Genomic DNA, 27,652 nt, shown 5'->3' with positions numbered 1-27,652 from the left:
TATAAATAATTTCACCAATAACTTTCAGAGTAGAAAATACTGTTTTGATTCTTTTTTATTTATGAAGAAAAAAATAGATGAATGAAAGAAAACTAAGCAACAAACTGTAATCTAGTTCACAATCCATCAGAAAACAGGTCTGCATCAGCTGATCTGCTTATTAAATCAACATGGGAGTCAACAGTTACAAGTACATAGAAACACACGTCTTGCTTAAGGAACAAGGAAATAGAGAAAACGTAACAAAAAATAATTGTGGTTGCACGTTATCAAAACTATGGAATAAGATTCACAACTTGGATGCACTGCTTCTGTGTTTAGAAGAACAACCCAAAATATGACAGTCAAAACCTTAAACAAAAAGGGTAAAAAATGTCTAGCTTTAATAAAAGCAGAGAGCGAGACATGACTCCGGACTGAGACGGTGGATACTAGAAATCAAACATTCCCATAAGCAGCACTTTCCACCACGTACCACTGAGGCTAGTTTTCATTGTAATCTAGTCCCGACGCAGCTTAAACTGGAGAGGGACAAAAAACAAGAAACGTGTTCCATGGTACACGGTTGAGTTAAGGTTGGAAAGAAAGGTAAAAGTTTTAGGTTTACTTGTATCAAAAAAGTATTACACAATTGAGAGATATAAGCCCTTAACTCCTGGAGAAGGAAAGAGTTGGAGAGTAAAAGCTAAAATTACTCTTCGAACACACTAAGTAGCGCAAATTAACTCGGTGCTTCCTGCTCGTAATTCTACTTCCTGGGAGGTGGAGGGCCCGGAGGAGGAGGGGGTGGAGAACCAAAAGGGTACGCCGGTTGCCCCATGAAGCCCATGACCGTTTGCTGTTGTTGGGCAAACGGCTGAGTCATCAGAGGCGGGAACCCCCCTGATAATGAAGGAGGATGAGAAGGAGGAGGCTGGCCAAACTGACCCTGCGGCTGGCTGGACTTCTCCTGACCTCCGCTGACCTGGCCTCCGTTGCGGGAGTTGTAACCCCCGCTGCCACTGTAACTCTGGTACTGATCTGAGCCCGAGTTGTGGCTATTCCCCTGATCCCGGCCTCTGCCCCTGTAAGAGGAAGTGGAGCGGTCTCCATCACGGTCGTTGCGGCCGTAGCTACTGCGGCTGTCTTTGCCGCTGCCACCACCACCACCGCCGCCACCACCACCGCCACCACCACCACCACCACCACCACCACCGGCGTGCATGCGGCGATCACACCCCCCCTGCTGGTACATGTTGTTAGAGTAGCTGGAGCTGCTGCCACGGTAGCGCATTCTGCCACCTGTAACAAACAACAAACGTAAAGTCAAAATTATTACGTCCCATTTGACAGCATGACGGACCGGGATGTACCAAGTTGTTCTTACCGCCTCCTCCTCCTCCACCACGCCCCGACTCCACGAACTGAAGCAGTTTCGGGTTGATGGCCTGCCGGGCCTCCGCCAGCACCCGGACCAGGTCTCGGGCCTGCCGCAAGTTCCCCGGGGTGAAGAAGGTGTAGGCGGTCCCCTTGTTGGAACTGCGGGCCGTACGTCCAATACGGTGGACGTAGTCCTCAGAGGAGTTGGGATAGTCATAGTTGATGACGAACTTGATATCTTCCACATCTTTTGGATAAAGAGCAATTGGTTTGATAGCATGGAGGAAAGGGAAGAGATGTGATAATGTCACGGGGGGGGGAGCTTCTGGAGAAAACAGTCATCATTCTACCAATAAAAGAGCTGATGGTTTGTATGTAAAATGTATTTATTGTTAACAAAAATCTAAACAAAGAGAGTAACTTACCTGCTTTATCACCCAGAAAAAAAATCCACAAATCCAAATATTCATTTCAGTTAACCACCATTATAACTAGTTTAAATCCTACATACAGTTACATCTGAAGTTGACTTCAGGTTTTTGACACCAAGCTGTACAGAAGTGATGTTCAGGCTTCATAATCTTCACATCGATATGAGTACTGGTCAACATGTGTGACAATTGGAGGCTGTTTGGTATTACATAAGACGTGGGGCTTTGACAGCACCTTTTCCCCTCCATCATGACAGCGGGAGGTCATTTCACCAAGCGAGACCTACTGAATAACAGAGTGACCATGTGCCCGATTAAAACTGTGCTCTTCTTTTGACTACAATGTGAGCACGATGGAAGTACCTGAATGTATGGTGAGCTCATGGAGGAGTTAAGAGAAAGGGGCGGTGAGGTACTTACCCCCGTCATGTCGTTTTTACAAAGGTAGTGAATTCCCCCTGATCAGTCCTGGTTTATAGTGAGGGGCTGAGGGGGAGGGAGACAGGATTCATCCCTCACCAGCAAGGTCAGACGGGAGCAGAACCGTTAAACACACGCAACTGCATGGCAGGACCCTCCTCAGACCCTGGCCAGGACTGGATCCAGACGAGCCCATCTAACTCTCTCTCCCCTGTCTGTCTGCTTTTCGGGACGGACCGTTGGGCAGACATACAGGAACCTCAGGCTTCTCCCAAGGCAGGCTCGTTGGATTTAAAACTCTGACAATACTGGGCAGGGGGATCTTAGTTACCCAAGAGGAATAAGAGGGCTTTAACCCCTCTAAAACTAGCGGAGCTTCTACTTTAGCGTGACTGACGGGGAAGGGACAGCAGCGCAGACTGTTACAGCTGCCGTGTGCTGCCAAACCCTGGGAGGAGAAGAGGGGAAAAAAGAACAAGGATACGGTCATAGGGATCTTAGCAAGTCAAAGTCACTTTACTCATCCCCCCTTCTCACATTTATCCTGCCAACAAATTAGATCGCCATCACAGCCTTCCTGACAATTCAGCTGACGCTGTCCTACTCAAATGAATCATATCAGTGAAGAAAAGATTCACTATGCAATACAATTTATGATTGAATATGTGGAAGAACGGGTCATATGAGCAGCATCTTCTTTAAAATTTGTACTGCCACTATAAAGGAGAAGAAAAGGTGTGCAGCAGCAGCATCTGGCTCACACGGTGCCAAAGAGGAAGCTTTGTAAGGAACAAGACACAGACTGTAAACCCAGCAGGCCTGCAGCCTCCGCACTAGGCTTACGTTAAACTGTCGGGTTGTAATAGTGAGGGAGTGCGATACAGAGTGCGATACCCATTATAAAAAACTAACTGTCATAATATCAACCAGACAATAGTCAAAGGCAGATAATCATACATTTAATCTGAATGAGAAATGCATTTTGTTTTTACCCCGTTTCATTGGCAGACTTTGCCAGATATAGCTTGTCTCATCTGTAGCATACTTACCTATCGGTCAAATAGTCAGATTAACTCTGGTGAGTGTTACTCCATAAGTGTGAAATACACTTACTATTAATTATAGGGGAAAAAATATATATAATTCACAGAAGAATGCTGAAAGAATGAGCAAACAGACAATCATGTGAGAGATTGTGCAGCTTTAACTGTGCATGTGAGCAGACATACCCAGACCACGAGAGGCCACGTCGGTAGCGATCAGTATCGGAGCTTTACCACTCCGGAATTCTGTAGGACAAAACACAATGTTAGGAGGAACTAGACAAGGAAGTCCTCTCCACTCACTCAACGCAGGCGACAGTAAACGACTAACATGAAAACTAGTGCCTTCACCGGTTGAAGAGCAGTCGTTGTGAGATGATATATGAACAACGGAGGGAAGCAGTATTACTGCGTTACAGTTATTCTTACCAACAAGGACCCAGTCTCTCTCTGGCTGGCTCTTGTCTCCATGGATACACATGGCTGGCCATCTGGACAAAGAAACACACAATGAAGATTAGCTTCTGTCTGTCAAATATTGATGATAATTCATCCTAATACTAAAGTCATCACAGTCATTTCTCACCCTTCCCTCCTCATCCTCCTGGTGAGCTCATCACAACGCTTCTTCGTCTCCACAAAGATGATGGTTTTGTTCTCTTTCTCGGCCATTATCTCCTCCATCAGCTGAAACAGTCTGCAGACGGGGAGTGTGAGAGGATAAGCTTGTGTTCTGTAACACTATTATAGCAGCTGATGAGATACTCATGACATAACGTCATTTAAGGTCACGTGTCTCGTCACTTACTTCTGGTCCTTTTCAGAGTCCATGCAGACGTCAACTATCTGCAGGATGTTGTGGTTGGCACTGAGCTCCAGAGCGCCAATGTTAATCTGGACGTGGTCCTTCAGGAAGTCCTCGGCAAGCTGCCGAACATCCTTCGGCCAGGTTGCGCTCCACATCAGAGTCTGTCTATCAGGCTGAGAGACAGACAGACACAGAGAGAGAGACATACACAGAGAGAGAGACAGAGATGGAGAGAGAGAGACAGACACAGAGAGAGAGAGAGAGAGAGAGAGAGAGACAGACAGACAGACAGACGGACGCAGAGAGAGAGAGACAGACAGACAGACGGACGCAGAGAGAGAGACAGACAGACAGACAGAGAGAGAGAGAGACAGACGTAGAGAGAGAGAGAGAGAGACAGACGTAGAGATGGAGAGAGAGAGACAGAGATGGAGAGAGAGAGAGAGACGTAGAGATGGAGAGAGAGAGACAGACACAGAGAGAGAGAGACAGACACAGAGAGAGAGAGACAGACACAGAGAGAGAGAGACAGACACAGAGAGAGAGAGAGACAGACACAGAGAGAGAGAGAGACAGACACAGAGAGAGAGACAGACAGACACGGAGAGAGACAGAGACGGAGAGAGAGAGAGACGGAGAGAGACAGACACAGAGACAGACAGAGAGACAGACAGACAGAGAGAGACAGAGACAGACAGACACAGAGACAGAGAGACAGACAGACAGAGAGCATGCAAATGATTTAACTTAAAATACTTTTATATTAATAAGTCACGGTGATCATTTTAGATCAGCAGTCTGAACTGAGCTCACCCTGATTTGTTCGACTATCTTGCGTATCTGCGGCTCAAAGCCCATGTCCAGCATGCGGTCGGCCTCGTCCAGCACCAGGTAGGTGCAGCGCCGCAGGTTTGTTTTCCCACTCTCCAGGAAGTCAATGAGGCGACCAGGTGTGGCGATAACTATCTCAACACCTACAGTCATACAAGATCAACATAGTTTAAAACAACACACATTATTATTATTAGATGCTCAAGCGTGTGTGTGTGTGTGTTCAGGATACAGCTCTGTGTTTTTTCATTAATTAAATATTTTGTTCAACTTTATCAAGCTTGGAAAGTACTCGTAAATACACAAGTACGTATATGTTGAAGATGATTTCTGAACTATTTTGAATCATCTACAGCACGTGCCCGTCTACAACCACACCCACCTCTCTCGAGGTCTCGAATCTGTGGTCCTTTGGGTGCTCCGCCATAGACGCAGGTGCTTTTGATACGGGACGCCCTGCCGTACTCGTAAGCGACGTGTTGAACCTGTTGAGCCAGCTCTCTCGTTGGGGCCAACACCAGACACTATGAAGAGCGGTCAAAGAGGATTGAGGAAGGTTTTGCAGGCTGATTGTACACCCACACTGTATGCTTTAAACAAACCACTATCTAACGTAACACAAGTGTAATTTGCACTCACAATTGGACCATCTCCCCTCTCCAGGTAAGGCTGGTGGTTGATGTGCACAATAGAAGGAAGAAGATACTGCAGGGAAATAAAAATAAAGACAAACGGCAAGTAAATACTTGGATACAAGGAAATCAAGCAAACCAACTCATCCTTTCTCCTAGGAATCCTTTCTAAAAACACGTTTTTTTTAAGACTGAATTAAACATTGGGCCTCATGCAACAACCACTCGTGCAGCCAGGGATACCAGAACTACATGAATAAGCTTTTTATAACTAGATGTCGTCATCATGCAGGATGATGGCCAGGCAGCCTTACAGCCAGTGTCTTTCCGGAGCCCGTCTGTGCGATCCCCACCATGTCCCTCCCACTCAGGGCCACAGGGAAGCCCTGAGACTGGATTGCTGTTGGCTCCTTGAAGTTCAGATGCATCAGCACATCCATCACATGTTCTGCCAGAAGAAAGACAGTTACACTCTGGACTCTTTCTTTGGTTTCCATCTTTCAGACTTTCCATCCACAGCACAATCCCGAACACTATCAATCGATATATTCTTCTTGTAAACATACCACGAGTCCTTGTTAGACACATTTTGTTAACACTGCAACAGGTCATTTAGACCTACACATTTAGACCTATACGTACAGACATTATAGTTTGAGTATTGGACGGTTTACTAACGGGGAAACTGCGCCTGGTGAAAAGCAGGGATCGCCTTTGGACAGCCAGTGCCTCTGACGGTGATCTCCTTCTTTCTGCGAAATTCTTCCGTATCATGCTACATATAACAGAGAAAGAGGAAACAGACATTCGGACATGGTGAGAAACTACTCTGATTCAGCAAAGAAGTATGATTATGAGGAGACATTATATTCGGTTTAAATGTGTTATTGTTTGCAAATAGTCTGCAATTACAACACATATGATGATATATGATCGAACTCATTTTAAATGACGGGCATTGAAATATGCGTAACTCTGTCACTTTCCATGTATGTTTTATGATTCATTGTTTGTGCGTGCGAGAGTAAAAATATAACAATTTACCTGACTCATGTGTAGGACCTCCGGGTGTTCAGAATAGAAGTTCTTCTCAAATTTCGGAAGCTCGTCCAAGTTCCATTTCTTCTTGCGGAGACGCTCACCTGGATTCCCAAACTTCATAGGTGGGGGTCCATTGCGACCCCCCCCCCCACTGCTCATGCCCCCAAACCGTGGCCTGAGAGAGAGAGAGAGAGAGAGAGCGAGAGAGAGATAAGAGCACTGGGTAATGAGCAAGGCATTGCCTCCAGAAATGTGCTCTACAGTTGACACGGTTGCTTACATCATACCAATAACTAACTGTCAGCAGGTTGCGTGTCAACACTGCATTTACTATTGTCACCAAAGAGATCATGTAGTGATGATTTCTATATATTAAGTTTGTCTGTAACCAACGTCAGGTTATGTACTGCACATATCAATTAGACCTACTAATTTGCATTTGTAAATTATAATGTCCAGTTTATGAGTTAAAATGTCCGGATTAGGTACATAAACGTCACAGAAATTGTAAAACCAATTTAGTGTGATGATCTTCAGCTGCGTGTTTTAGGTGACAGTAATATTATTATAGTCCGGAGGGTTCACCATAACCATATAATTGATAATTATGCTTAATGTGGAACATAAGAAACAAACGAGTAAACGTTTGTGCTCCAGCCAACAGACTCTGGTGTCAACACGACCTTTACCCGGTGCAGTGTTTAGTGGAAGCGACTACAACCTGGAGAGAGGCCTTCAGCAGGTTTGCGCCTCACTACTTCAGTGTTGCGTTGTTTGAGAGAATACTGCCATGGCTCCGGGTCAAACTGCCTGTGCCGTCTCGACATTATGCAACGAATGCTGTGGTGTATATATATATATACATATACACATATATATGTGTGTTTTATTTCCATATATGAACAACAAACTTAACGTTACCTGTCACGTCCGCGGTCGCCATAGGAGGAACCCCCTCTCATGTTGACGAAAACAAGTAAACTCTCTCCGCGATATTTGTAACGTAGCGGTTAAGTTTTAACGTTTTCCACCGGTTTGTTTGCGTTGTGCGCTGTTAGAAAATGTTACTTTCGGTCGCAAAACGTGTCTATTAGCCGATAACTACGCAGAAATACGGAATGTGGTAAACACTATTTGTATGCGTCACACGTAACGTTGGCTAAACTAACCCCTCCTCCCGTCTCTCCCCTCTTTGGCGACGTACATTCAACTAGTACTTCTACGTAGCTTCGTTTCGGTAGCACGGACACTGCGTACAAATGTTCCCTAAGTAATATACGTGAATATGATTCTTGTACGCATGCGTGCTTTTTAACAGCACTGGTGGCGCTGTGTCAGAAACTGCGAGTCTGGAACCGTAGAAGAAGAAAGCCTTCAGGAAGTTCCCTCCCATTATTTGGATTTTCAGTTACTGCGTTATGTGTAGTTTTAATATGAGATAGTAAGCCATCAAATATGAAGTTACGGTCTTTATAATTGCATGATTAGCAGCTGGCATTAAAGTGGACCTTAAGAAAATGCCTTTGCTAATTCAAAATAGAGGACTTGACCGCATAAGCTCGACAGCGGAGCTGTTCGACAAATATCCACATTTACAGGTTTGTTTCATGAAAGTGTGGCTGAATGTAGCTTACTGAGATACTGTTAGCAGTAAGTATCGGTTCATCGTTTAATGACAGAATGGCTGTTAACGATAAAGCGACATAGTTATTAGATTTATGAACGGGATTTGGGTGTGACATGTGGTGGCAGACAATAATCAGTCGAGGATAATACAACAACCTATCATGTGATTGTTGCATCTAAAGAAGTGTAACGTTAGCGAATTATAAATTACGTGTGTGTGTCCTAAAATGAAATTAAAAACGACCAAATAAGACATAAAATAGTAATACAACACACCTGATGGCTGACTTAATTGACAATATTTTAAACTTCTGTCTGGTCTTAATTGAGAATTGTTTTGACGTTAACTTAAAGAGGGGGCGTTTATTGTTTTTACACTTCTAACATTTCAGTGAGTCGTTTCTTTCATCTGTTGAAAGATAGGGCTACATTTTCCTTTTCTATGACAAATATCTAACTAAATTCTGTTGTCAAATAATAATAATAATGTTTACAGTCTATTATTAACTCTGAAGTAACACTAATGATTAATATAGCCTCATGGTGTTTTTTTTTTTTAAAGTAATACATTTATTTTTTACTTTTGTGTCACAGGAAAATGCAAGAACATTTAGCTCCAAGCCACTTGTTGATGTCGACCCAAAGTGCCTGTTGTATGTCCAACAAAGAGAGTTTGCTGCAACAACACCAGCAGACGGTAAGTAGAGCCTCACGATGGGAACACATCATCTGAATATCAGCCCTTTGTGTTGCTCTGCTCACACACACAGAGGTTATTGTGACAGTCCCTTATTATTTAGGAGAGTAGTCTTTAATGCAGTAAGTTCAGCCACAATACATGTTTTGACTCTTTCTTGATTGGGCCGTTTGGTATGAAATCTAGAACCACAACATTTGTTGGTGTCTAATTCCTCGATCGTACTCTAGGTGAACCGTTCAGCATCATAATGACGACACCTGCCTTTTGTTGTACCTCTCAGACAGCGTTTCAGTCATTGGATCTGGTGATGCCACCACCTGCCATCTGGTTGTGCTGCGACACACCGGTAACATTCCTTTCATTGGATTCATATTGTGTGCCTTATTCTAGCCTGTGTGTATAGTTAGGTAAGAGCATGTTTTGTTATGTCTTAGGCAGTGGAGCCGTTTGCCTCGCTCACTGTGACGGCTCCAGCACCTGGTCTGAGGTCCCGCTCCTTGTGAAGGCGGTGACGTCACTGAGTAACTGCAGTAAGGAGGGCAGGTAGGAATCACACAAACAAACACCTGTAATAAAAGTGCACATCCTGTTCAGGGATCTTTATTTCCTTTTACTTTGCTTATCATCATGCAGACTTGAGCTCCATCTTGCCGGGGGATTCAACGATGAGTCAGAAACATCCCATAAACTCAGCCTCAACACACTGGGTATAGTCTTTCAAATTGCCTTGTGTCTTCTTCTAATGTTATGCTGGCAGCAGTTAAGCTTCGTAACATGTGAAAATACTCTTTTTGCTTTACAGCAGCGTTCCAGAAACTAAAAGAGGATATTCATCTGGAAACATGTTGCATCACAGGTAACTTTGATACTTATTTACAGTTGTTTACAAGTATTCTACCAGTTACGCCTTCGTCCGGTTTACCCTTCTGTTCTCTGTTTGTAGAAATGAATGACATTGTTGTTGATGGAACTCACCGGCCTGTAGTGTATGGAATAGGTAAGTGATGAATATGCTACAGAGTGAGAGCAATGCTTTCATGGCATGTGTCCTCTAGTATATTGTTTATATATATATGTCTGTTTCTGCACAGGTGTAAATGTTAAAACGGGGGAAGTGTTCCCTTCGTCATTCAATCATAAAGGACCTGCAGAGGAGCTGCGATCGGCAAGGACCTTCACTGGGGGACAGGTACTCTATGGACATTTTAGTATGGCACAAAAACATTCATCCAAAAACTCATAGCCACATGTTTAACTATTGTTTACTATTGTTTATAATCATAAACAAGAAAAGAATACTGATTTCCCCTAGAATTGATACTTTGGTAATTGTTTTATTCAGTAAATTTAAAAGGTCACAATGTCAATGCAAAGATCATTTATATAATTTAAGTTTTTCTTCTTCTTCTTCTTGCAGATGGCAGACATATATGACTCAAGTCGAGGGCTTGTTAAAATCGGGCCTTGCAAGTGGTCTTCAAATTTGGATATTGCCTTCTGGTTGTCACAAAATGATGACACAATTTTAAAGGTAAAGGAATGTGGAGGTATTGCTCCTATAAAGACAATCTGCCCCATCCTTTGTTATAAGTCCCTATTGTCCCTATTGTTCATTCAAGCCCTCTTAAAACTCCCAAAATGAGTGTGAAGCAGCAGTCCAGCAGTGACATGATGCAGACTTTGACTCTGGTATTTCTCTCCCCTGCGCAGTACCTGTCCACCTCTCCGCTGGCTGAGCCGCCACACTTTGTCCAGCACATGAAGACCACCATCCAGTTCCTGTTAGACCACCCCAGCTCTGATAGCCTGTTCCCCGGGGGTCAGCCTCAGCTCTACCACAGGACTGAGAGGGGGGACTGGGAGAGGGCTGTCTAGTCATAGAGCTCTACTCGTATCTCTCACTGGACCTCTCCGTGGAACCTGACTGTTTTTTGCCTCTCAGCTTGATGGATACACTGTGACCCATCCACCCATTGTCTGTATTTTGTTCATTGTGTCTTAACATGGAGGTAGCCCCTGGCTGGAGCATGCTGTGTGTATGTTGAATGGCTCTCCAGACTCATCTGGCTGGTCCAGCGGAAAGAGTAGAGAAGGTACACGTGGTTCTGTTAGTGCCTGTAACAATTCATTTGGAGATGGTGTCAAGTCTGCAGCGTATACCATCTGCTGTGTTGCAGTAAGTCACGGTTAAAGTCCTACTTTTCCTTTTTGAATTTTTTTTTTTTAGCCCCAAAACTATGGTTGCACTTTTTCCAAAGCATATTTTTTTTCTATTCACTTCCTAACTTGCATGCATCCATCGTTCAGCGTACAGCAGTACACTCAAGCAACTTCTTAATTTATTTGCCTTTATATGTTTATCAGTTACTGTGTCGCCAGGAAGTCAAAGCTGGCCGATCCCAAGCAAGTTTTAACTCTGGGAGGTATTGCAATCTAAAACTAAAGTCAAGTATGCCATGGAAATGTATGCACAATATGTATTTACTAGGTGGAAAATGTGAAACCATATGAATGATCTAAAGCGTGACCAACTGTGGCTGCAACTTGCTGCAACGACAATGAAAAATATGTTTATTTTGGCACTTAGTTTAACACTAACTGCTGCGCTCTGCATTGTTAAAGAGTTGAGCAAAGTTTATTTTTCTCTACAAACGCACCTTCCTGATGACAATGGAATATATTTGACTTCATCATTCCGCTGCATGTGTAGAGTAATCTGCAAGGGACGATGTGGATTGTTATCAAACAATATGATTTTGCTTTGTCTTTTTTTTATTTTCAAGTGTTGTAATAAGGCCTTTTCATCAGTTGTGTTCAGGAGATTGCAAGGTGCTTAAAGCTCTCAGTGCAACTTGTGAACATACCGTACATGTTGCTAAATAAATGTAAATGGTCAAATCTAGTATGAAACGGTCACATGTTTATGTTCAGAGTGGATGAAGTTGAAAGGGTGGGACATTTTTTATTTTTTTTTTAGTTCAGCACTTCATTCAAATTACATAATAACATAATGTATGTTATTATGTAATTTGTTGACCTACATAGTTTGTCCATTAGGCAGCAGTATATTTATGAAAGATGTTCCATATCTGTCCCTAGAGGTCCCTTTCCTCCATAACCATCTCTTGTGATGGTGTTTTATTATACTCAGGTTGAACCACCATCATGGCTGCTTCAGGTTTTCAGTTTCACTCTCCGCCCTTCAGCCCTTCACGCCCCTTACGTAAAAAGGGGCGTGGTCATTTAAAAGGGGCGTATAGTCATTTTACTCAAAACCGACCTGGCCGGCGGAAGAGCAAACTGGCAGGTCCCGTGCCGGGTATCGGACCGGGTGGTGGGTGACAAGCAAGTAACCGATGACCTGAGATTGACTTTACTCACTACACTCCACGAGGAGTATAAACACTGTGCCGTGGATGAGCCTCGTGAGCCTTCTCCGTCGAAACCCGGACTGGAAGATAGTGTTTGTTCTTCCACGGAGATATTCACACGGAGATGACGTCGGTGCAATGTGTCACATTTAGCTGACATTAATCTGAGCACCTTACATTCCACTAACACCTCAACTGTGCCACAGTCCGTGTGACATCATGCGACAGGCGTTTTTGAGACACGTCCGCCGGTTCCCGTGGGCCACCAACGTCACGCTGTACGGCGGTCTGTTCGCAGGAGGGGACTTCGTCCACCAGTGGTTCTCGCGCAGAGAGGAAATGGACTGGAGACACACGCGGAACGTGGCCGTGGTCGCGTTCTCTTTCCACGGCAACTTCAATTTCTTCTGGATGCGCTTCCTGGAGCGCAGGTTTCCCGGGAATTCCATCAGAATGGTGCTGAGGAAGCTGCTCCTGGACCAGACCACAGCGGCCCCGCTGGCCACCAGCGTCTTCTACACAGGTCATTGGGGGTAGTGGGACGGCAGGGCCGGGACACCACGGGACGGGCAGTTAATGGTTCACTTCAAAACAGATCTTATAGCTGTCAATGTGTAACCTCTCAGTGCCGTGAAGATCAGCTGTTCACTGTGAACCCTGAGCAGAGGTTACATGTCAGTCATCACTGAGCAGATAATGGAGAATAGATTTCATATTTTACATGGGGTGGAGTTAAGAATTGGAGGATATGAACCATCCATCACCAGGATTATTATTACACGTGCATAATAAATGCTGAGAACGTACAATACAGTTGAATGCTCCCTTTACAATTCATATTACATTAGAGAAGTATAGTACTAAGTGTGGGCTTTCATTCAAATAGCCACAAAATACAAACAAGTATATGAAAACTTACAGTCACTCAGTTCAGTTTTTTTGTTTTATTTTGCACAGTTAAAAAGAATACACAAATATAACAGAGATAAATCATATCACAGTTCAGGAAGAAGCAGAAAGCCCACTGGGCTTATTTGAAGCCTCCACCTATAAAATAATATAATTTCACAATATGATAGAGAACACGAAATTAATATACATAAGACATGACGATGTAATATCATTAATATGTCGCCAAAAAGCAAAGCGGAAAACCGGAACAGCAAAATGAATACAAATCTCATAATGCTAACGCTAACGCTTAATCAATACAGTGTTCATGCTGTCGATATTGTTCTACAAGAGAATGTGTTGCAACATTTGTCCACATTTCCTCGGTGATAATTTATCCGACTGCTATGAGACACACACACTGTGTTCGTCGTCCCCCTACACTGTCTTTAATTAAACCTTCCATTTTCCAGGTCTCAGCTTCTTGGAGGGCAAAGAGGACATCTTTGAAGACTGGAGAGAGAAATTCCTGAATACGTATAAGGTGAGTTGGAGGCGAGACAGGCTGTCGCAGTGTGTTCGTCCTGCTAGCAGCACCTTCAAGCATTGACATGTTGTGACGGTTAAGGAGAAGCTGTAGTGTGCACATGAAAACCAATGCTCAATGTGTTTGGAAGGTTTTGTATGCAGACGGTGGATTTATATGTATTATTTGGTGTTGGGAGTTCTCTACCGATAGCTCTCCTGGTGTCACTAAAGTTGAAGATTTATGTTTTTGTCATTGTCGATGTCAGTAAAGGTTTCTGTAAGTGTTTCATTTTATTGATATGTTTGTCTCTCTTTTCAGACGGGGCTTATGTTCTGGCCATTTATGCAGGTAAATATGAACATGGTCGTTGACCCGTGTAAATAATACACAGTGAAGACTGTCTCAGCTCAAAAGGTCCACTAATGATTCTTAACTCACACAACGTATTGATGAACCTGATGTGTGGCTCAGTAAGTGGACCTTTGAGCTTAGATTTTTTTTCTCACCATTAAAATCTTAAATTTCCTTTATCGTCCGTTAATTTCTACAGCTGCGTTATGTGATAATGTGATACATTCTGAAAGACAAACCTGCCAATCAAAACTTGAATATCATAATAACACAAAACTGACAGAGTGAGTGCTTGATACTGCAGTTTAATAGAGGTTCTGACATCTAACAACAGAATCTACTGCACAATAAAAAACATCTGGATTGTGTTTCGATATGTGAACATGTGATGTACCGGTACGATGACATAGACACACGGTAATCTTTCTCTGCCTCCCTCAGTTTGTGAACTTTGCCTTGGTGCCTCTGTACGTGCGGACCACCTTCACCGGCTGCTGCGCCTTCGTCTGGGCCACCTTCCTCTGCTTCTCACGCCAGAGCGGCGACGGCACGGCCGAGGCTGCTCTGGCGTGGATGTTCTCTCCTAAAGAGGATGAAGCAGAAGCCAATGACAAGATAGATGCTTCCAAAGAGGGAACAGTGGCATCTAAACCTACTGGGAACTGAAGTATGTGGAATCAGTGGTGTTGCAATGGAGGCGGACCAAACACACAGAGTTCAAGCAGCAGGTTCAGTGGATGGCAGTCCTGTCTGTGGTTGATGTTGCACTATCTCTGCCAGGGTTTGAGTTTAAAGTCTCACTGCGGTTAAACTATATGGGACCCACATGACGCTCTAAGGTGCTTTGGGAAACAGCGTCCAGCAAATGGAATGTATATACAGTAAATTATTCAATACGCAGCACATCACCTCCGTCCCACAGACAAACATCACCGTGCCATATTTATCTTCAGGCTTTCTGTTTTATATACAAATGCTTTTAGTCTTGTGTTTTCACATTTTAAATAAGAGAGTTGAGAGACGATGATATTCAATTGATTGATGAGGACTTCTATATCTGGGAAGGAAGCTGTGATCATGGGCGTGTGTCAGGTTAATGTTCCACATTCTCCTGCTCTTCATCTAGAAACAGGATGTGGAGTGGCAGCTCATCTAATTTATTGACTTAGACTTTTAATTTCATGAAATTGGGCAAATTTCTAAACATTTAAATATCAGTTTCTCTAAATTAGCACAAGTGGTAAGACAGAGGGCCTCATCTGTGAGGACTTTCTGCTTTGGTTCCAGTTCACACAGAGGTGCTAAATACACATGCACACAGGTAACAACCCGTTAAATGTATAGAGAATAAACTTAAAAACACTAGAGCAGATATGAAAGTACATGACTGATTCCCACATGTTCAACCATTGTCCCATTAGATATTGAGTTCCTACTGAGGATTACTGAGGTTCTTTTGTCCCAGACATCCATCTACTTGAATGTGGAAATGCTGCCTGCCTGTTGTAATACTTTATGTTAATGCGGTACTGTGGAATGCTCTGTATTATATCTCTTTGCGTCATTTCCTAATTTTTCAATACTGTTTGCTATTTCATCTATTTTTGATTTTGACCTCTCAGGGAAATGTTCCTTTGGTTTCATCGCCTGCAGTGATTCCTGAAAACTGGGTTGCAACGAAACGCCAGACGCCTCCGCCAAGCAGATTTCTATAGAGGTCATTTTTATAAATAGCTCAGTACACGAGCTGACTGTTATTTCTATACATGGAGTTTGAAAGGTTTATCTCTTCTGGGGCAGATATTTAAGAAAATAAATATTTCATTCCCTTGTGTTTATGTTTTGCTGACATGGTGTCACAGAGAGATGTGTCTATTTCCCCCCCTGATGCATTTTAATCTAGTTGCAGTTATGCTTTTTGAAGCATATGCAGGAGACGCTGTGTAATAATATTACATAACTGAATGACATTAACACAACAATAATCTTTTAATAAGAGTTTTTGTTTCTATTTGTTATGTGTATGCTGATGTGCTACACTGGAACTCAAGGATCAAACCAATGAATATTCCCTTTGTTCAGTTCAGCGACTGAAGACGGTAATATCACTAACTCATTTAAAGATGTGCACTTTTACATTTCTGTCTCAATTTCTTTTGTTAGTCTGGATATCACAAAGATCTATCGGTGCTGTTGACTGTATATATAAATGATTTTATCACACAGTTGTCAGGATAAATAATATTTATTGTTGAATAAACTGAAAACATCCCATTGACTCATTGTGTTTTTACTGAGCATACATCTATCTACATTGTACAACAGACCCACAGTGAATATCACACGTACGTCCTCTGTTACTCTGCTATCAGAAGTGCATCCTGGGTGTGTTTGTGTTCAGACACAAATATTACTCATTTGTCTGTATGACTTATAGTTTGCAGCTCTGTCTGCATCTCTTGTGGGAATATATTGAGAACAACACGTACTTAGAAAGGCCTGCTGCTGCTGCTGCATGCAAGCTCTCTGTGTTTCCACTCTCTGTTTTATCTCTTCCTGCTTCTAAGACTTAAAAAAGGAATAAAGTTGTTTCTAAATTTGTAACAGACGGCTCAAACAGATTCCATGTTGAATCAAATGTTGCCATATGCAACCAGACCCCCTTATGAGGAAACAGCTGTCACTTATCCTTTGGCAGTTATTTCAGCCTGTCAAAAAACACCAGAAGTACACTTAGGAGACAAAAGAGCTATTGCCCCTCTAGCTTTAAAAAAACAAACGTTTTTATTAATAACAAATAAAATATAACCAGGCAGAAACAGATTCTTGGGCAGGCTGATGATAAAAACTCCAGAGCAACTGTGTGCCTGTTGTTTTATTTTTAACATCATCTCGGTGCTAGTGGGTGTCTCCCAAGTCTTCTCCCATCTCTGCCCGCACTGCGCATGCTCCCTGGATCCTTTTCTCCATCCACACGTCGAGGGACTTGAAAGCTTGAATAAAGATGCTCAACGTCTCGGGTCGCTGGAGCCTTGTCACCGGGTGAAACTGAGTTATCTGGAAGGACGCGCACAGCAGAACCGAGTAGATTTAACTGAAAGAGTCGTTGTATTCCGGTTTCACCGCGCGGGCACTCCACCGACATGGAACTGAAGAAATCTTTTTCGGACACCGAGCGCGCGCTAAAAAGCTACGGCGCCGTGTCGGAAACGGCATGGACAACGGACAAAGGTGAGCGTCATGTATTAGAATACGATGTTGTTTTACCGTCCGGTGGTCAGGAACGTTAACGTCCCCGGTTTTTTCAGCATATGTTTCACTCTGCAGTTGGCGCTGAAATGGTTAACAGCCCTACATGACTCACAAAGGTTTGGGATGGAGGCTATCAATAGCGCTGCCGCTGTTAGTGCTGAGTGGCCTGTTCATTCCCCTACATGCACACTGAGGGGTTCACGCTGTCTGTGAATGAATGTGGGCCAAGGAGGAGTAAACCACAGATACAGCAAAGCCCGGCGCATTAGGAACTTGTGTTCATTTGATTGAGCATATGGGCTGATGGAAGATGGAGCAGTCGATACTGGTCCTCTGATCATTATAGCTTATAGCCTCTACTCTGAATTTCACATTTAGAAGAATATTTGAGTTTGTGGCTAAATGAAATTTCATAAAATAACTTTCAGCTATTTTTTTTTATTGTTCTGTGGCTCAGAACAATAATAACAGTTTCTATTGACACAATACAACAGACTACAGCAGCCTCCATGACTATAAAGCTGAGCTAATGCCTCACTAACATAATTCCAGCTAATTAACATTGGAAGCAGAAGAGCTACTGAATTGTATTTCTATTATTTCATCATGCATCTATTTCATTTCATAGATATAGACATTTAATTATTTCACTGTTGCAATGTGTCAGATCCCAATGTCATGCTTTTACATTACAAGTTTGTTTTTTAAACCCACACCCCAAAACCTGAAGATATTCAATTCTAGTGTTATAAAAGAAAAGCAGCAAATTGTCACTTTGAAGAAGCTGGAATCGCAGCATGTTTTGCTTGATGCATGACAATTATTAGCAATTAGTATTTTGTGGATTGACTTGTTTAGTCAGCTCTAAACTACACAAACTACTGCCTCAAAAGTGACTGTAAAGCTGAAGAAGCACAGTTTCAACAAAAATCAATGTTACTGGTGGCAGAGCCGTTGTTTTCGAGGTTTGTCCCATGTGATGACAGGCGATGAATGACGCACTTGAGATGTGTCCTGGTTGGTTCCTCTGACGATAACTCATCACAGGAGAGCAGGGTGGGAAGAAACTCCAGATTAAGTCAGAGAAGAAGAAGAAAAATGGAGTGGATATTTTTAAACACAAAATCAGCTATTGCTCTCTCTCTCTCTCTCTCTCTCTCTCTCTCTCTCTCTCTCTCTCTCTCTCTCTCTCTCTCTCTCTCTCTCACTGTCTCTGTCTCTCTCTCTCTCTCTCACTGTCTGTGTGTGTGTGTGTGTGTGTCTACCACAAACACACACACACACACACACACACACACACACACACACAGCCCCCCAGGTTTATCTCCCCTCTCAATCACTGCCTGTGTTTCTATTGTTTGGAGGCCGTCCCCCCAGGCAGCCCCCCAGCAGCAGCAGTGTGTGTATTGTGACTGCAGATTCTGACATCTCCCTGTTGTCGAGCCCCATGTGGCCGCTGCACCGCACCGATCCTTTGCTCTCCAGGCTGTTTATTCCTCATTAGCTCATAATCCTCATGTACATTGATGATCCACATTGTTTTAATGAAACAGGGCTATTCAAGCTGATTAATTAACTGCGTGTGTGAGGAGACTGATTCATATTTGCAGCTGATGACTTGTGCTCGGTGGACAAGCTGCTTTTAATTAGGAAGTAGTTGGTTCCCTGTAATGTCTTAAATGCTGAGTAGTGTGAGCGGCTTGCTCAGATGAGGTGGAGCTGTTAAGACATTATTGAGCTGGCACTTTGCCAGCAGTCAGGGCTGAATGCAGCTTGGTCTTATTGATGGTGAGCACGTGGCCGGAGTGTGAAAAGAAAAACAAGACACAAAGAGAAAAGGGAAATAAAGAAAGAAACACTTTAGCTCCTGCTGCGTTTTGCATTGTGCCGCAGTTCAACGGTATAAAGTTTGATTTTTGGGCGTCAGCGTCTTTTGTCAGCAGACACGTCGGGTGATGATTCAACATCAGCGAAGCGCAAACAATCCGAGCCCTCCTGTGCAGACTTCTGTCTGCTGTGGTGAGTCAGCTCTGTCCTCAGCAGGCATCCATGAAAAGTACCACAAATACAGACTGCAGTTTATGTTGCTGCAGGAGGAGCTGATCAGTCCTCTAATGTTACAAGACACACACACAAGTGTGTGTCCATATGGATATTAATAATAATATAAGCAAAAACAATCTCTGGTTGCATCCTCTCGTATGTGTGTTTATGAACTGAATACCTTTAGGTTGTGGACAGTTGATTGGATGAAACAAGACATTTAAAGGCATCACTTTGGACACCTTGGGCATTTTTCACTACGTTCTGACATATTTTAGACCAAAAAATAACTGCCATCAATCAATAATGTGTTTTTGGAGAATGTAATATTTCCATAATGGGCAGCTTGTGAGAGACTGAAAAATAGCTCAAAATGAAGCGGGTGAGGCTGAGATATCCTGACGAAGCCTCTAGTATGGGTCACACCCGGATATTCCTGCAACCTACACTTCCCATAATGCATCTTGTCTTTAATGACACCCTTAGACCCTCCCTGCCTGGTTTGCGCCAGCATGTCTTTCAAACTCCACGTCCCCAGTTTGTAACACAGGATTTCTGTTTAAAGTTTAAAGTGTGAAAATAAAACTGAGATTTTTAGTTATTTTCTCAAGCTTGACAAAGCTCCTTCCAGAGCAGCAGAATACATTATATAACTATTTCATAGGCTGAGTCTTCATGACATGTAAACTCATTTTCATGTATAACATCGGTGGAGTGCTCCGTTAATGATTTGCAATGGAGATACAGATGGGAATATTCGGAGGAAGAAAGCTTAATGACTTGCAACAAAAACATGCTAAAGAGGAGGAAACCAGGACAACTCGCCACCATCGACTCCCTCAGTTCTGCATTCATAGATTTGTTTCTTCAAATGAAGATTCATGGTTGCTTGCATGTTGTTTGGTGCCGATGAGGTCGGTCTGTTGCAGCACTTGCAGTGGATAGTGCATTGATCAGTGCAATGAGTGTCTGGTCAGTGTAGTAAATGTTTGTTAATTGGCAGATAAGGAGAGTGTGGGGTCAGGGAGGAATGAGCCAATCAGCAAGAAGCCACAGCTGCTCATTGATCCATGTCAGTGTATGAAGGTATGTCTTTCTCTTCCTCAACAACCTTCTGCTTTGGAAAATAATCTCAAAAAGCCAGTATTACATAAGAATGGGCTGTCTTCTTAGTCGACTAACTCATAAGATTTTGTGGACGAATTGATTAGTTGATTTAATCAACAGAGTTTCTCTACAAATAATCATGCAAAAGCACCACTTTATAATATTACAATCTTGTGTTTAATAGAGATGTGCTCATACGTTTCTTTGAAGTCATTCAGGCAGGAGCATAGAGAATGACTAATCGATTAAGTAGATCTTCGCTGACGAAGACCAAAGGGACTGATTGGTCGACTAATTGACTACGAGGGGGCAGCTCTACTTAAATCCTACTTTTCTTCATGTCACACACATTTTCACACCACGATCAGTGACTGAAGCTTCGTGCCGGAGGCTCTCTTAATTACACATGCTGCTTCTCTCCAAATACCATGTTCTTGGCTGACGTGAGATGACGCGTCACAGGGAGACGAGGTGAGAAATGTGTTTGGCAACATGCTGACACTGTGAGAAAGTTTTGAAAGTGACAAAAAAAATGGAACTCATGGATGAATTTGTAACATGAAATCAAAGGAAAATGATGTTATAATTAACACCTTGAATTAGATACAAGCGATGTGCACCGCAGTCATTTGGTCATGTGCCGGGAGTTTATCTTTAAACCAGAAAATATGCTTCAAACTCTGAAGCACTGTCCGAAGTGAAGAGAAGTGCGTAACAGAGAAGTCTAAAGCAGAGCTGTCCTGACAACGATGCTAGATGTTTATTCCTCCTGTCTTTACAGACTCCTGTTCCCCTCCTGTCTCTCTTATTCCTCCTTATTCACATTAACTCACCCCTGCCTTCCCTCCCGTCTCTCCCAGGTCATTCAGATGTGTCCATGGCAGAGAGCACCATGGCTCCAGAGGAGATCGAGGTGGAGATGGCTCGTATCCAGCGCCTGCGAGAGGTCCTGGTACGCAGAGAGTCAGAGCTGCGCTTCATGTGAGTTGCCGAGCTGTCTGTGTTTTTGTAACACCAAACGTAATCGAGAGTGACAAAGACTGAGTCGACACAGTGTCATAACAACTCCTGCTGCTGTCCTTGAGTGGATAATGAGGGTTTCTGTGTTGACACTCTCATGACACACTGCGAACACACTCAAGAGTTCTTTCTTTGTGGTATAAGTTGTGTTAAGATACTGAGAGAGGCAGCCTATTTGTCTATTGATTATGCAGAGGGCTGGACATGCCAATAGCAGCTGATGAGTCACCATGATGAACTCATTTGGCTCCTCATCAACATCAGCCTCAAGGATTATGGATCAGTGTTTGGGAAGACATGCTGTGTGTATTTCCTCTCTGTCTAAACCCTCGCTGCATCTATAATGGCAATGTTGTGTCTGCGCTTTTTGAGTACTGAGTTTCGCAGCACATTTTTAAAGCTACAACCTGGGGAGTCAATGCTCAATACAGACTAGACTAAATATGTCAAAAACCCTTTCGCGATAATAGTTTCTCCATGTATTTCCGATGTTCGTTCGTGCCAACTGTGCGCATGAATAACTGAATATCCAGCAGTAAAACGCTTCACATACAGCGAGTGAGCAAATAGGACTTATAGGACCATCAATACGGTACTTAGATATTGTAAAACTACATTAAATACAGTTCAAAATCCTAAAATATTCAGTTTACTTCAGTGTAAGACAAGTGAATAGCAGCTTATCTCATTGACGCTGTTTTGTCACCATATCTTGTTGCTTTTGATCTAATGTGAACAAGGAGAGAACTGCATGACATTATTAGGAAGTGAATATTGCATCTTCATAACAAACTGAATCGACAGTGTAAATTCAAAATGTTTATTTTCATGTCTTGAAGTGTATCAGATCGTCTCCGCACTGTGACACATCGGAGAGAACATGCACTTTGTGGGTCATTACACGTCGTCCATCGGTAACCGATGGACGACGTGTCGGGTGAAGCTGATACACATCTTACAAAGCTCACTCAGTTGATTATGTTGATTCACACGCTCACTTTAAAGGCTTCATTAGGCCGCCACGCTGCGCATTGCTTTCGTCTCTGTTGTTGTCAAGCTCCGTGTGACTCAAGTCGAGCCGTCACACACACACACACACACACACACACACACACACACCCACAGTAGCAGATGGAGTGTCAGAGTGCAGAAGCTGCTGGAATCCACAGAGAGCATTGAGAGAGTGAAACACAAGGCAGAAAGAGGGAGAAAAACAGAGAGAAAGGAGGAGAAAGAAGCAAAAGGGAGGGGTCAAGGGGGGGGGGGGGGGAGGAGGGAGGTGTAAAAAGGAGGAACGGGGAAAATGCAGAGGGAGGAGGAGGCTGTGGATGAGTCATAGTCTGATCTATCACAGACAGAATTAAATCTGTGGAAGCTGTCACTGCTCTGCAGAGAGAGAGAGAGAGAGAGAGAGAGAGAGAGAGAGAGAGAGAGAGAGAGAGAGAGAGAGAGGTCAGGATTTAGGAGGGAAGAGGGGGAAATGCGTAGGCCCCGAGGGTGAGACGTCAGGGCTGCAGGGGGCTCAGAGAGCAGCGCGGATTGATTCGTGCTGCATGTTTTCCGTCTGCACGCCCTCTACTGATGAGAGGCACGTCGGGACCCGAGGCTGTGATGTCTTAATGACAAGGACAAGAGCAGATTGTACAGCACGCCACCAGGGATTAGTCGTCAAATCACTCATTCAGGCAGAATGGTTGATTAATCGTTTCAGTGATTTATTAAGCAAACATGCCAAGAATTCCCTTTCAGGTTTGCAGACGGTAGGATTTTAATATGTATAATTGAATATCTTTGGTTTCATAGGAACCCTTTCAGTCCCCTGCTTCTATGTATCGGCCTCTCTAAGTCTTGTGGCTACTCGTTTCAAAATAAGATGTTTTGCACATTTTCTTTTTCTGAAATGAGCAGAATTATTTGAAACAAAATATGTGATGAGAAAATTACATTTTACAACATTTAACTCAATTTAAGGTAAGGACCAGAGCTACTGATGTGTTAATTGTCCATCAGACCATCGAACAGTTGGTACGAGTGAATGTCTTGATTACAAATATAATATATATTTTTTACCCATCCCTTGTCTGGATGTTTCTTTTCATCTGTGTTATGTAAGCAAAATATTCAAGTTTAAAAATGAATTTCTGTGTTTTGGAACGAGAAGAACTTTTCATTTGATCAAAAATGCATCAAATTGGAGCCTCGATCCCTCCCACAGATGTTTCAGTCTGCTTTTCTTCCAGAGTTCACCATCCAGTACAACTCTGCCTAACATCATTCCAATCAGATGAAATCATATCTGTGTCCTGTGATCTGATGGAGGCCAGTTGATTCACTGCTTTCTTTCTGTTTCTAGGATGGATGACATTCAGCTCTGCAAAGACATCATGAGTTTAAAGCAGGAGCTGAGACAGATTGTCACAGTGCCAGGTACAGTACACACACACACACACACACACACACACACACACACACATATACACTTTCAATCTTCTGAAGAAAACCAGCTGTAAGCATTTCAGGAAATAAAGCTCTCAGAATTTATCCTCTGTGTGCATAACTGTCGACGCTCCCTGTTTGGTCTCAACCAAAAATAGAGTTTTCAGCAGAAAGTGCTTCTGTTTGCAGCTCGCCCGAGCCCCATAGCCTCAGACGGCTTCATGATTTATAGGAGGAGTCGTCACGCTAAACTCTGTAAGATGAATCATATGTCTCAGGCACGAGGTGGAGTTATAAGGGAGAGATAATCACACACACACACACACACACACACACAAGCACACATGCGTCCGCATGGTGAAGGCAGTATGAGCTGATGGAGACTTTGCAGGCAAGGCGTCCAAAATGAATTTCAGTAAACAGACATTTTTACTCCCTGGATGTTTTTTTGAGTACAGAATCAAATATTGGTTTAACTCCACAGTCAGGTCCAGTGTTGTCTGTCGGCGTCTCAAACGTGCTGAACATGGTTCAGTGACGTTAAAAGCACCACACATAGCAACACACAGCCCAAGCTCTGCATGCAGAGAAGCAGGCAACAAGAGGACAACGCACCTCCTCGTCCTCGTCATCGCGTGTGTGAGCAGGAGGGGCTGCTGTCGTGTTCAAGGACACATACAGCAACAAGACACATGTATGTCCATTAGCTGTTCTGGGAAGGGAACCAGTGACCTGTCAATCACAAGGCTGCTTTTTTTTTTTAACCACTTGCAATATTACCCTGCAATGTAGAGAGTGAGGACAGAATAACAGAAACGCCTGATAATGTTGTGGAGCTTATGTTTGAATGAATGTTGTCAGAAAGACATTGATTTACCTCTGGGGTCATTTCTGGAGTCCTGATTTGTGTTGATTTGATTCATGGCTGCAGTCAGGATTTAAAAAATACTGAGACCATGAATCCTTCCAGTGCAACCCCCTCAGACCTCCTCAGACCTCCTCAAACCCCCTCAGACCTCCTCAAACCCCCTCAAACCCCCTCAGACCCCCTCAGACCTCCTCAAACCCCCCTCAAACCCCCTCAGACCCCCTCAGACCTCCTCAGACCCCCTCAAACCCCCTCAGACCCCCTCAGACCCCCCTGCTCCAGTAACAAGAAAGACAGGACCATCCCCGTTTAAAGCGATCATGTAACTTTTCCTGAACAGCGGCAGCTGTGTTTATTACGGGATAATGTGAAGTATGTAGTTAAACAGCATTCGTAGAGAAATGACTCAGTAAAAACAGTAAAAACAGTAAACAGATAAATCGATCTGAAAGGGACCCTGTGGAGTTTGTTTGATTTAGTTTTTACCTCTCTTACCTCAAGTAGTCAAATCTAAATATATATTATATAAATTACAGGAATGTGTTAATACAATATTAACCATTTGTTTGTTTGTATTGTGGTAAAACCACCAAATTCCCAAGAATTTGTTTTTGACCTCATTGTCCTCAGTGGTGGCTGCAGCCTTGATTGCATTATGTTGTGAAGCGTTCCTATTATTGTGTCCGCCCCCTATGCATTTGGGATTAGCACAAAACTGCACACTGTCACACAAAAAGTGCCCCTCGCTGACATTCCCATGAGCCACTGGGGCCTCATGTATGCTGTTGCTGGGGGTCTGGCAGCCCATTGCTTCACTCCAGCACAATGAGAGTCACGTGACTAACAGACCCCGCGGCCTCTCTCTACGGCTCCTCTGACATTGGGATTCATACAATGTTGCCGTGCTCCCGTCAGATTGTTCGGGGGGGGGGGGGGGGGGGCGACACACACCACATATAGCTGCACCGCTCCACTTTGTGTCCAGGCGGGAGAAATGGCTGATGTTTGCAGTCATTTTTCAAACCCTTTTTACCAGCCAGCCTCGATACCAGCAGTGTCAGAAAACCTATCTCTGCAGCTGTCTGTGTGTGTGTGTGTGTGTGTGTGTGTGTGTGTGTGTGTGTGTGCGCACTTTGGTCTGTTTATGTCTTTTTTCTGTGCGTTGGAGTGTGAAGGTTAGGAAAGTGAGACAAAGCAAAGCGGATGTTGCATTCGTAGATCTCTGACTGAATACAACAACAAAAACAGAGCTCTCTATCATTTGCGTAGTTTAGTATTTGTTATAAATGATACATGAGAGGAGAACTATGGGTCTGTTTGTCATGTGACTCAGTGTTTAGGAGCCAGCTGGCTTTGCTCTAAGGTCAGCTGCAAGTAGCAAAATGTACGAACCCTGCTTTATATTTCATGTGAGGATGTAGAATATTACGTTTTCAGTTCAGTCCTCTCGTCGTTGCATCTATTTACGTGACTGTCATGTTCCGTCTTTGTTTCCCCCAGAGAAGGAAAAGAACAAGAAGCACAGGCAGCGGGAAGAAGAGCTGATCCTGAAGATTCATAAACTGGTGCAGACGAGGGACTTCCTGGTCGACGATGCAGAGGTGGAGCGATTGAGGTAGAGCGCTCCCACATACGGGCACAGTCAATATCCGGGAGCTGACTGACTGTTTACTCAGACAGCGTTGGGTTGAACCGTTTGTTTCTCCATTTGAGAGACATAGGATGATTGAGAAACAGCAGGAAGGAGACTCATTAGAGTAAATGTGAGCGTGACTGAAGGCGGGGGACCCGGTCACTTCATCATCACAGCACTGCCTGCTGTGTGTGTGTGTGGGAGGCTGACTGATGACCATGGCTCTCATTGTCATTTTCTACATCCTCCTCCTCCTCCTCGAGTTAGTCCTTACGATGCACTGAGCCACCGTGGAAAAGTGTGCAACATTGTGATATGTTGTCAAATCAAATCATGTGTCTAAACGTCTTCTGTGAAAAAGGCCCATTAAAGCATAAAGCTATTACTGTACTGACTGCATTGTTTCAGGGAGCAAGAGGAGGACAAGGAGATGGCCGAGTACCTCAGACTGAAGCTGATGCCTCTGGAGAAGAAGCTCAAATCCTCACAAAGTGAGTCACCGCGTTGTGAAAAGGAAAGAGGGGCGCGAGTGTTGTTTCACTTCCAGGGTTTGATCATCTCTTATTTTCCTCTTTCTTACACGTCAAGATCCTCCAAAGCCTAAGAGACAAATCCCAGAGCCACCTCCCAACAAGCCATCCATCACCAAGTCCGGAGTGGCCATCATTAAGGATTGCTGTGGAGCCACCCAGTGTGCCGTCATGTAGGCTAACTGACACAGTTCTCTCTGTGACCTCGTCGTCCTCCCACACACACTCACATCACATCACATGCCATACATCGCTTCCTGTGGCTCAGTGAACCTCGGTTAACCGCGTTTTCCCCTCGAATCTGCTCAGGAATCAGGTGCGTAATTGAACCGCGGATACAGTTTCAGCCGCAAGAGTTTGGGAGCTGATCCCGAGTCAGTGCTCGAGGGAAACTTTACAATGTGGCGCTTCTGTAAGTGAAGACACTTTGTCCACAGTGTACATGAAGTAAAAGGAACTGTAAATTAACATTCAATAAATACGTGTCTTAAATTAGAATCAGATTGGGTCATCGTGTAATATTCCTTTAAAATAATAAGGTACATGATCATGTGATCAATATTAACAGAAGCATTTACAGAACTACAAGCACAATGTCCACAAAGTGAAGTGTAAATGCTGAGGTTCTCTGTCTGACAGGAAAATATATACATTGTCAAGTCATGTTTGACAACGGGTATTTATTCTTCCATTTCATCCCTTTAACATCAACCAGAGAACTTCTTTCACC

The 27,652-nt window shown here is 43.5% G+C and overlaps 3 protein-coding genes across 4 annotated transcripts; 2 read left to right on the top strand and 1 right to left on the bottom strand.

The window, feature by feature from the left end:
* Positions 1 to 39: 39 nt before the first annotated feature.
* LOC142948531 (putative ATP-dependent RNA helicase DDX5) lies at positions 40 to 7,741 on the bottom strand. The gene is made up of 13 exons (XM_076090616.1): positions 7,487 to 7,741; positions 6,569 to 6,740; positions 6,203 to 6,299; positions 5,839 to 5,972; positions 5,532 to 5,597; positions 5,275 to 5,416; positions 4,875 to 5,035; positions 4,062 to 4,234; positions 3,840 to 3,950; positions 3,683 to 3,744; positions 3,440 to 3,499; positions 1,367 to 1,606; positions 40 to 1,281 (listed from the first exon to the last, which is right to left on the bottom strand). The coding sequence occupies exons 1-13, from the start codon at positions 7,525 to 7,527 to the stop codon at positions 749 to 751; spliced, it is 1,992 nt and encodes a 663-aa protein (XP_075946731.1). The 5' UTR covers positions 7,528 to 7,741; the 3' UTR covers positions 40 to 748.
* Positions 7,742 to 7,933: 192 nt separating this feature from the next.
* ntan1 (N-terminal asparagine amidase) lies at positions 7,934 to 11,793 on the top strand. Its single transcript, XM_076090629.1, has 10 exons — positions 7,934 to 8,163; positions 8,786 to 8,888; positions 9,172 to 9,237; positions 9,326 to 9,434; positions 9,525 to 9,598; positions 9,694 to 9,747; positions 9,835 to 9,888; positions 9,983 to 10,080; positions 10,309 to 10,422; positions 10,602 to 11,793. Exons 1-10 carry the CDS (start codon positions 8,083 to 8,085, stop codon positions 10,764 to 10,766), a joined length of 918 nt encoding a protein of 305 aa, XP_075946744.1. The 5' UTR covers positions 7,934 to 8,082; the 3' UTR covers positions 10,767 to 11,793.
* Positions 11,794 to 11,936: 143 nt separating this feature from the next.
* On the top strand, positions 11,937 to 27,099 carry bmerb1 (bMERB domain containing 1). Of its 2 annotated transcripts, none has more exons than XM_076090630.1 (6): positions 11,937 to 12,785; positions 21,296 to 21,416; positions 23,809 to 23,882; positions 26,260 to 26,374; positions 26,801 to 26,887; positions 27,000 to 27,099. In XM_076090630.1, exons 1-6 carry the CDS (start codon positions 12,482 to 12,484, stop codon positions 27,097 to 27,099), a joined length of 801 nt encoding a protein of 266 aa, XP_075946745.1. In that variant the 5' UTR covers positions 11,937 to 12,481. The 2 variants fall into 2 exon arrangements, with proteins under 2 accessions (XP_075946745.1, XP_075946747.1); XM_076090632.1 differs by lacking the exon at positions 11,937 to 12,785 and adding an exon at positions 17,177 to 17,270.
* Positions 27,100 to 27,652: the final 553 nt, after the last annotated feature.

The sequence above is a fragment of the Anarhichas minor genome, unplaced genomic scaffold, assembly GCF_050575085.1.
Source record: "Anarhichas minor isolate MPS153535 unplaced genomic scaffold, ASM5057508v1 ptg000012l, whole genome shotgun sequence".
Classification (NCBI taxonomy): domain Eukaryota; kingdom Metazoa; phylum Chordata; class Actinopteri; order Perciformes; family Anarhichadidae; genus Anarhichas; species Anarhichas minor.
Note: the sequence above shows the minus strand (reverse complement) of the source record. Positions and strands in the feature narration are given on the sequence as shown.

Coding starts and splice junctions, on each gene's coding strand:
- LOC142948531 (XM_076090616.1), bottom strand. CDS start 7,527: ATGAGAGGGGGTTCCTCCTATGGCGACCGCGGACGTGACAG. Junction 6,741..7,486: donor GGCGACCGCGGACGTGACAG/GTAACGTTAAGT, acceptor TCTCTCTCTCAG/GCCACGGTTTGGGGGCATGA. Junction 5,598..5,838: donor GCTCCGGAAAGACACTGGCT/GTAAGGCTGCCT, acceptor ATTTCCCTGCAG/TATCTTCTTCCTTCTATTGT.
- ntan1 (XM_076090629.1), top strand. CDS start 8,083: ATGCCTTTGCTAATTCAAAATAGAGGACTTGACCGCATAAGCTCGACA. Junction 9,435..9,524: donor AACTGCAGTAAGGAGGGCAG/GTAGGAATCACA, acceptor ATCATCATGCAG/ACTTGAGCTCCATCTTGCCG. Junction 9,748..9,834: donor GGAAACATGTTGCATCACAG/GTAACTTTGATA, acceptor CTCTGTTTGTAG/AAATGAATGACATTGTTGTT.
- bmerb1 (XM_076090630.1), top strand. CDS start 12,482: ATGCGACAGGCGTTTTTGAGACACGTCCGCCGGTTCCCGTGGGCCACC. Junction 12,786..21,295: donor CACCAGCGTCTTCTACACAG/GTCATTGGGGGT, acceptor CGTCTCTCCCAG/GTCATTCAGATGTGTCCATG. Junction 23,883..26,259: donor ACAGATTGTCACAGTGCCAG/GTACAGTACACA, acceptor TGTTTCCCCCAG/AGAAGGAAAAGAACAAGAAG.